This window comes from Cicer arietinum, chromosome 5 (genome assembly GCF_000331145.2).
Source record: "Cicer arietinum cultivar CDC Frontier isolate Library 1 chromosome 5, Cicar.CDCFrontier_v2.0, whole genome shotgun sequence".
NCBI classification, from domain to species: Eukaryota; Viridiplantae; Streptophyta; class Magnoliopsida; order Fabales; family Fabaceae; genus Cicer; species Cicer arietinum.
The window spans coordinates 66,180,079-66,190,398 of NC_021164.2; the positions used below are offsets into that span (position 1 = coordinate 66,180,079).

The 10,320-nt window shown below is 25.8% G+C and overlaps 1 protein-coding gene and 1 non-coding gene across 2 annotated transcripts in view; one reads left to right on the plus strand and one right to left on the minus strand.

The window, feature by feature from the left end:
• Positions 1-344, minus strand: part of LOC101490943 (uncharacterized) — a 4,460-nt gene extending 4,116 nt beyond the window's left edge. The window contains exon 1 of the mRNA XM_073368839.1: positions 291-344. Coding sequence (XP_073224940.1) covers positions 291-344 — 54 coding nt within the window. The remainder of the gene's footprint in view (positions 1-290) is intronic.
• A 6,277-nt stretch (positions 345-6,621) lies between these two features.
• TRNAG-UCC (transfer RNA glycine (anticodon UCC)) lies at positions 6,622-6,693 on the plus strand. Its single transcript has one exon. It is a non-coding gene; the product is annotated as a tRNA-Gly (tRNA).
• Positions 6,694-10,320: the final 3,627 nt, after the last annotated feature.

The window sequence follows — 10,320 nt, forward strand, 5'->3', positions numbered from 1 at the left end:
TGAAATCTAACCTCTGATTGTTTCGAAAGTTTGAAACTTTCGATTAATAGAATTTTTTTAAAAACTTTCGAATGTGAGGGTGAGAAAATAGTGTAATATATTTACTGATAAATTTTATATAAAATAAAAAGGGTAAATTGGTCAATAAAAAATTATGGAGGGGTAGCAGGTAAAAGTGGAGGGGTGCGCAGTACATCTATATGACAAAAGGAGACACCTTAAAGTGGAACCCACAAAGAAAGCTGCACTGGGCTGGTAGGGACCTCTAGATGGCCCAATAGCGTAAATACCCCAAGCAAAAAGGGCTCGTAGAAAGACACTATTAACTTGCTAACTTTGTCCATGACAGTGAGTGATGATTCCGATAAAGTTAGATGTGATATTTTGAGAGGATAGGTGAAATGAATTCGTACATTGATTAAATATTCCATGGTGCACATCCCTAAAAAATATCTGCATTGTCACTCTCCTTCTATTTATTTATACTAAAAAAATAATAATTTTGTCTTAATATAATTATTGTATTTAACTATTTTATACAAATTACAAATATATAATACAAAACAATAAAATAATAATTTTATATTTTTATAAATTATTGGTAGATTTTTAATTATTATAAATGTAAAATTAAAAAAAAATTGAGTGATATATGTAATAATATTTGAGGGTAGAATTAATAAAAATAAATTAAAGTTGTCTTAAAAACTAGAAACAACAATTATTGTAGGACAATTTTCTTTTTAAATGCAATAATTATTTTGAGAAAGAGATAGTATAAATTATCAATCTAGGTCCTTGAAATTTTATTGTTCATTTTTGTTTTTGAAATTTATGAAATAACATAAATTGTGTTCAAAATTGCATCTATTAAAATAGTATTTATGTTAATTTTTTTCTTTAAATGATATGTGATGAGTGATGTAGAGGAAAGATGTTGGACAATTATCACATCCGTAATTTTTGAACATTAAAAAAAATTAATATTAATAATTAATTGTTAATTTTTTTAAAGGAGTTAAATCTATGACTTATTTATTATTTTTTAAATTGAAAGTAAATTTTCGTACAAGCTTGCTTGTTGAAGTAAATGTAAATCAATCATGACCGAGAAAAACTATTTTTGTGCTCAAATATAAGATTGAATTTTTCATTCAAATATTTGGGTTTTCTATAGTGGAAATCAACGAAGGTGATTATTTTGAGAATCTCTTGTTGTTGAGACTCATAACAGATTATCCTACTAGAAAAGTCACAATTTATTTTATAGAAGATCGTTTGATTATTCTCATGTTGGCACAATGGAACCCTCCACGCATTTTCTCTTCTTATCAATTTAAAAATGAATGAACCTCTCTTTGATTAGCATCCAACCTAAATGGCCTTTACGCTCTCCTCTTCATTGATTGCTAAATTTTTAGAGGTAATAGAGTTATTTTCTTCAAAACCTTTTTCAATGACCTAATGTTTTTTTTAAGTCTTCGTGCCTTTAACTAATGGCTTTTCATGGTCTTTTAATTTTCTTGAAATTAAAGTGTTTCGAGAATAAATGTTCATTACTTTAATTTTTTCAAATAGACCGTTCATTACATTAATTAAAGTGAAGAATCTTTTGTTAATCCTTTAATTTTCTCAAAATATTTATACGGTCTTTCATATTTTAAATGAAAAGTTATCTCTTCTCTTATATTAAGATATGAACTTGATTTTGTTTGTTTAGTATGTCAATTCAAGTTAGCAAATTTGAATGAGATATTAGAGAATAATGATAAATAATTAAATTTATCCAAGAAAGCGAGCACTTCAGTTTTAAGTTGTCAAGAGAAAATTATGTATTGTTACCCTACTCATTGTTATTAAAAAAAATTAATTTTTATATTTTATATTTTATATTAAAATTATGAATGTTTTTTTGTTGAAGAAGCTAGTAAAATTATGAAATAATGGCCAACATGTAGTACCGTACAATTTTATTCATTAAAAATAAACAACGGTGCTTCCTATTACATGGTCTTTGGGAATTAATTAGTAAACAATAAACAATAAATTATTGAGTAAAAGTACAATAGTCATTTATTTTATTTAAAAAATATTATGATTAATTACTCACTATAACAAGATAAAAATTACTAAAAACATAAAAAATAATTTAAATGATTTATGTGAAAAAAAAGTTTATTATAAAGGAATTAAAATCGTTCGACATAAACGGAGTGAAATCAAAAACTGAATATAGTTCAAATTACATGAGTAAAAAAATGTAATTATCCCTAAAAGAAAATATCTAACAAGAGTATGTACAAAATTAATGCATTCAACCCAACAAATACTGTATTAATTTTATACTAATTTTTATAAATTATTGTTGAATGGTATTTTTTATTTCTTAGTGATAATTTTTAAAATTAAATTGAATACTTGCTTTAACATAATTATGCTATATTATTATATTTTTCATTAAATAATATTCCATTTAGAATAAAATATAAGTAAAAATAATAGATGAAAATATAATGTATCTAAACTAAATTTGTAACTATATACATATAACATATCAAATATTATTTTTATTTATATTTCATTTTAAAATATTTCATTGAGAATCTATATTAGTAAAAAAATTGGAATTTTAATTAATGACGCGGTCTGATACTCAAATTATGAAATTATTCCAGTGTTTTGAAGTTTAATACTACTGGATAAATAATGTGTCCTTCCTCTTATTGCTTCTATTTTTGTCTTTTGTCTAGTCAAGTGTTTATCTTTTCCATATAATAAATGACAAAACTAAAAATCAAAGAATAGTAGTTGAGGCATGCGATTATTCATCTGATTTGAGTTAAGAATAAAAGAATTAGAAAAATCGAATTTAAATTTGGATGAGGAAAAAAGACTAACGTAACAACTACTGTATATTTATTTGCCTCCACAAATCGTATTAAAAGTAACCTGAAAAATATAAAGAGAAAATATCCAAGAATCATGCATGCTCATTGTTGTGAAAATGCAAGTTAAAATAAAATATGTCCATTATTTATATAAAAAAAAAAATATCACACTACTTCCACATAATACTACTATTTTATTTTAATGAAAATTATTATTTTTTATTTGAAATTACTTTAAATTAAAGATGTCAAAACAGACTATCCAACCTATTTAGGTCTAGTCCTAACAGGTTGTGGACTCCTTTGGATTGGATCAAAAAACTCTATTTTAATATGGACTGATAAAGTAATACATGAGCCCGATATTGGACAGGTTGCGAGGCGGACATATAGCGCACACATTTTTTATTATATTTTTTGACTCATTTTCTTTTTAATTTCTTTGCAGCTTTTTTAATTTGAAAATTTTATTTGATGCTCATTTTGTTTAAAAAAAAATATGGTATACTACTTATGCATTAAATATGAATCAATTTGAATGTCCATTTTCTTTCATGTTCATTTAAAAGAAATTATAGTTTACTCTTTATACATAAATTAAGTTTAAGTTTTCTAATTAACATAAATTCAATTCAAATTTTGTAAAACAACACATTATCCAAACTACACACAAATTAAAATAAGCTCAAATTGTCTAAAATAACTTAGAGATATTATCTAGCATAACACAAATAAATTTAGATTAGTCTAACATAAACCAAACCCAAACCAAATTTAAATAGAATGCTAAATAATTTTAATGTGACTCAGAAATAAATATTTTAGACTCCTTGAACAATGTTTACATTTTTTAGAGTGTTAAATGATTGTCCATTTAGATAATTTGATTTGCATCATTGTCATTGTCGAATTCTAAAAAATAAAGAAATTGATTTTTAAAAATATATAACTAAATAAATGTAATATTCTATCACAAAAGATAATATATATGTAACCAACTAAGTGAATTTGATATCTTTTGGACTTTTGTGTGTGTGTGTGTGTATCAATTTTACTATTTTGTTTTTAAATTTGTTATGCGGATTGCGGACTACCCAATACCCATACGACTAACCCGAATGAGTAACGAGTTTATTCAGACCAAATTAAAAATCCCTAAAAAATTTCAGATTAAAATAATTACGTCGTGTTTTAATTGGTTGGACGGACTGATCCATTCGAACCAATTTATTTTGACCGTCTAAACCACATATTTTTATTAAAAGAAATTAATAACAGTTTTTTATTTTATTTTAAACCCTTAATTTCCAAATAGTTATACACACTGGTCTCTTATTGTATTACTTTCACTTATTATATTATTATATATATAAAATTAATTAAAAGTTTATCTCTTAATGTATTCCTCCAACTAATTATATTATACATATGAACTATTCTAAAAAAATAAAACATCTCCACTACTCCCTCATATTTATCTTAAACTACTTCCACATATTCATCTTAAACTACTCCCACATATTTGATCTTCTGTTACAAATTTCAAATAAAAAAAGAGCTTTTAAAAAAAAAAATACATATATAAAAACTCCTTTAAATAAAATTTTTTTTGAATGACTTCAAAAGAATTTTTTTTATAACTATTTTCACTACTTTTTAACAAATAAATTTTACTCTTTTAAAAAATCTTTAAACTGTTGAAAATTAAAATCATTTTATTTAATAATTTGTAACAAATGGGCCATTTGCTTTTATTTTAAATAGCCATTTTTTTTATTGTCAGGTTGTATACACGCAGATTCAGTGATATAGAACAACATTACATGGTTTTCAAAATACACTTGCTCTCAATTCACAAACTTTCATCAAAACCAACTGTAGAATTTTTTTTTTGGAATGCTTTACGTTGTAGGAGTCTATTCCGTTTCATTAGACTCAATTCCGTTAGTTAATGGATTTATGAGTAACAAATATGTTTAACAATTTACTAGTGTAAATTTTTGTATGCAAAATAATGTAGTATCTAGTCTTGTATATGATTTAGAAACATATTTAAACAAATTTCAGTGACACTTACTCATATCCAATTTTGTTGTTGCTTAAATTATACTACTAGATTACCCAACTCAAAGTGTATATGACTTAGAAAAATATTTTAAAAATTTACATTTACACATTCAAATCAGTCAATTCAAATGTGTTTTTTGTGCTAAAATTATACTACAGGTTTAGTCAATGTGATAGTATCTATGACTCAGATTTCTTTCTAATTTTTTTATAGAATTTACGATATATAAGTGAAAGAAGTAGTAGTTCATCATATATAAAACATAAAATTTATAATCCCTATACATTTCAATTAATCCTTGCCAAGGTAAGTGACATCATCAATATCATTTGATACTATAAGATAGACCGATACAAATGTGTATAATTTAAATAATACATTTTTAGATTGACACATTTCAACTGCTCTTTATTGAGATAAGTGGCATCATGAGTATGACCTACAACTACAAGATTGACCAATTGAAATGTATGCAAATATGTATAATTCAAATAATACATTTGGCCAATCCGAATATATATAATGCAAATAATAATGACACAGAAAAGGAGAAAGAGCTATAGGCGTATTAAATGAGACATTCACCGATGGTAGAAATGATGGAAATGTTATATATGGCGGATAAACATATACAATATTTTATACTTTCATAATCAAAATTGAAGAATTGTCTAATTTTCTACTTAAGTGGAGGATATTATTTTCCATTTCCACCCAACATCTATTTATATATGGACCAACATTTATTAAAATTCCAAGTGTCTACAACTTGGATCCGTACAACCTCTTGCATATCGGGATAAGCTAGTTACTTTTCAATTCAATTCATATATTTGAGAATTAAAAAACATCAAAGATATTATGTACAAATTCTTTGGTTCACATCAATCTAAGAGAAGTTGTACAAGTTCCAATCTTAAAAATGGATCTAAATTAAGTTTTCACTTTTTATTTCTTATCTTTAGATATAACATCCATCTTCTATAACAATTAAGCACATAAAGAGAGATTCTTTAAATTTTAAAATGAAACAAGAGTTAAAGTTATATTTCACCAATCAATATATAGTATTTGAGTCACTAACATACCAACAACTAATATTTAGTTTCCACTAAAACTTGTTTACAATCATACACAAAAAATAACAATTCTTAACTAGTAGCTTGAAGTTTAGCAAGATTAGTCTCATAAACAAACATGCCAACATTTAACTTAGAAGAAAAAAAAGGCTTGGGAACAAAATCAAAAGACTATCAAACCTTTTCAGAGCAATTTCTAGCACAATCTAAAGCATAAACTAGGAATAAGTTAAATAAACTTCATTACACTTGAAGTCTTGCTTGATCTTACTCTAGCTCTAACTACATTAACTTCTAGCTTCAAACAACATGATTCTAGCTTGCTTCTAGCGGCCATATATAAGCTTGTAAAAAAATATCATTGGTAAATATATTTTTGGTATAAAATAAAACCTATCATACTAGCTACTGCATGCCAAATAAGTGAGTGTTGTTTCTGGAATTTTTGTAGCATTTTTAAGTAGTTATAGAACATTACCAAGAAACAGTATGGTGTGGGATGACTTCATGACACGTAATGATTGTAATAAATTAAGAGAGCTTTCCAACAAATACATACAAATTTACTTGTAATATCAACATGGAAGCGTTTGTAGTCCAACGGTTAGGATAATTGCCTTCCAAGCAATAGACCCGGGTTCGACTCCCGGCAAAAGCATAATGTATTTGTTTTAGTTTAGTATATTATTTTATATCCCTGGTTATTATACTTTATTAAAATATTATTCTTGTAAAGGATGCGTGATGTCCAAGTTGCATTTTTCTTTAGTAAAACCAACTTTTTTTTTTACCACCAAATTTTGTATACATCATGATATATACTACATATTTTCTAAAATAAATATCATTTTAGCAATTTCTTTTTAAATTAAGTATCATTTTACTTTCATAATACAACAATAATTAGTTTTTTTTTCTTTTTCTAATTTTACCACCAAATTAATATTGTGTGTATAACTTTCAATTTATTATATGAGTATAAAGATAGTGTACTGACTGTTGAGACACAATCTCAATTTAATGTTTTGATGAAAACAAATAAAAAATTAATTAAGAATGTTAATGACGATTCTAAATGTTATGTTAATTTAATTTGTGTTTTGAATGTATAAGTTTAAAGATATAATTTAAACAAAACAAAGAAATCAACATAAAAAAGCAAGAAACTAAACAAACAAGAATGAAGAATGTTCTTAACAAAATATGGAAAACGGAGAATGTTCTCCAGTTTCAAGAATGATCATCGCAGCTCCAAAATCATCAATCTCCACTAGTTAAAAGAAGTTTTAACCTCTGAATTTTACATCTATATCATCAACACTTGGCAAGGAACAAACTGAGATTATCAAAATTCAAAGAAACTACTTGAATCACAAAGAGAAAAGGTCATGAATCAAGCAAGTTCAAGCAAGTCTGAACATTCTCCAGCTTGACTGTCTAGAAAGTTAAATAATCTGGAATTGTACAAAATATCCAGATTAATCAGGAAGACATACAAAATGATCAAGACTGAACCTCCAGATTGATTATCAATCTCCAGGATGTTCAAAGACCAGTCTCTAGATTGATCATCAATTTCCAGAATTTTCAATAAACATTATGTAGAGGTTCATCATCATTCTCTAACATGTTAAACATCAATCTCTAGAATGATAACATTAATCTGCAGAAAGTTCTCATCAGTCTCCAGAATGATCAGATCATTCTCCAGAATGATCATACCGGCCTATAGAATGATCAACCATCTCCAGATTTTTCAACATCATTCTCCAGTAGATTGACATCATTCTTCAGTCTGTTTTGTGTGAATCAAAACACTGTTTTGAACTGACATCATCAATTATATATCTAAAGATTAAAGGATCATTAAACAAGATCATAGATGTCAAAAAATTAAGAAATTCAGACTAGTTAAACATAACTCAAAAGTGTTCAAAGACTTGAATATTTTTTAATCATAAAATATGATCTTTGGTCAAATCTGACACATGACAGTAGAGCACTTCCAACGGCTCTTTTTGATTGTTATTAAACATCCTAAAGCTTATAAAAAGAAGGCCAAACTCAAGAAAAAATTAGAGCTTCAAGTACTAAGCAATTCATTACTTATTTTAATCATAGTTGAATTTATCTCAATCACATACACTGAATCAGTTCTGATTTTTCTCATTTGATTCTTAGAATTATTTTAGTGTATCTCTATGTCAAAGAATCATAACTCAAACAAGTGTTGAGCCTTCTCAGATTCTAACAAAACAATCGCATCATTATTCTAAAACTCGAACTATAAGAGTTTAATATAGTTTGGGTAGATTGTAAGAAATCCTATCAAGGTTGATAGGTGACCTGATTGAACTTCTTTCCGGGTGGAAAGGTTTTAACTTTGTAATAGATCAAGGTTGATCTGAGCTAGGTGCTGTAAAACCAAGAAGTTTCTTTATTTTGAACACTAGTGGTAAATCTCACAGTTGTGAGGATTGAACGTTGTCCAAGTTGGGTGAATCAAGATATATCCTTGTGTGATATCTCTTCTCTTATCTATATTTACTTTCAGTTTGATTGATTATCAAGTTAAATACATAAACTGAATTACTGATTTTAACTAACCAATAACGTTATCTGTTTTCTGGTTAAAACCAAGAACGTTATTCGTTTTCTGTTTTCACAATCAAGATCAATCTTGAATTATTTTCTTATGTTTTTAACAAGAATTTTTAAAAGGGTGAATTTACAATTCAAATTATCCTTTTTTGTAAATTGACATTGCTACTTCACCAATAATATAAAATAAATTTACAGATTCAATCTATTACATCATATGGTATAATTTTTAAATAAATGGCAGCTATCTTATTATCGAATGTCGTGTCAAGTTATGATTGAATGACAATTGATACACTTTATTTATTCTCTTATTATTTAACTCTATATTTATGACATTTGTTAATAGCCAATAGTGAAGATGGACAATTTTGTATTTTGTTTGTCCATATGAAAGAATTTTAAACTACATTTATTTTAAAATAGACAAAGTATAATAGTAATTATTAAATAACAAGATATTTAAGATTGTTTGGAATTAGACTATATTCCTATGTGAAAAAAGACATAAATTTTTTGTTCATTATACGTCTCACTTATTAAGTGAAGATGAGTTATATTAGAGTTGTAAGAGAGAGTATATTCAAAGAAAGAAAGAAACAACTACGAAATGAGAGAAAGAAGAGAGAAAACTATTTCCGTTTTCTCATACCAGTCTCCGTAAAACAATTATTACACGTTCGTTCACTGTTAGATCAGGATGAGTTTTGTACAATAGGTTCACAATATGTAGTTCTTAGTTTTCATCAATTGGATCGGCGAAACAAGTTTGAATAGAGAGAAATATACTTTGCACAGTTGTTGCAGATGTGACTAGTTGTTCGCAGGATTTGTACACCATATTTAGACTCTATTGAACCATTATTGAATTATTGTTGAGCTATTTTTTTATTCTGAGCGACCTATAATTTTCCCTTGCTTTAATGAGTTTTCTACGTTAAAATATAAAATATTAATGTTTTTTGTGCTATTTTATTTGTTTCATTTGCTACTATATATATTGATTATTGCTCATCACATAATTCTTGCAAGTTGAAATTTTTTATTTCCACTACATATAACTTTATAGCTCTCTTATTGTATTTAAGTGTTAATTCTCCGTCAAAATTGACATACAGTTTTTTTCAATTGTTTTTTATTTTTTTATTTTTTTTTATCTTTGGGAGTGAAATATAGAATCACACTTTCTTAAATAATTGTTTACAATATTTTTCAATGATTTTAATTGTTTACAATATTATAATAATTCCTCAAAAAGTAAAATAAGATAATTGTTTACAATATTTTTCAAAACAAGTAAATAAGATTCGAAAATCTATTTAAAACTAAAACTTGGTCCTTAAAGGATTCTCAAGTTGACCATTTTAATGCAATTAAAATTAATATTGCATGGAAAAGACTCTTCTATATTTGAGTGTGTGAACTCAACCAAACATATACTATATATGTAAGAAGGGATAAGAAAGTGCAAATTGTGCACAAAATGGTGGAAAATAAATAGCATCAATTCTGGGGTAAAAAATAGAAGAAAAAACAAACTAATCTATTTGAAAGAGTAATATATTATTTAAAGATAAATACTAACATATTTTAAAAAGTAATTTTTGTTTTTAGAAAAAAAAGAGAGCAAAGATAATATATATATATATATATATATATATATATATATATATATATATATATA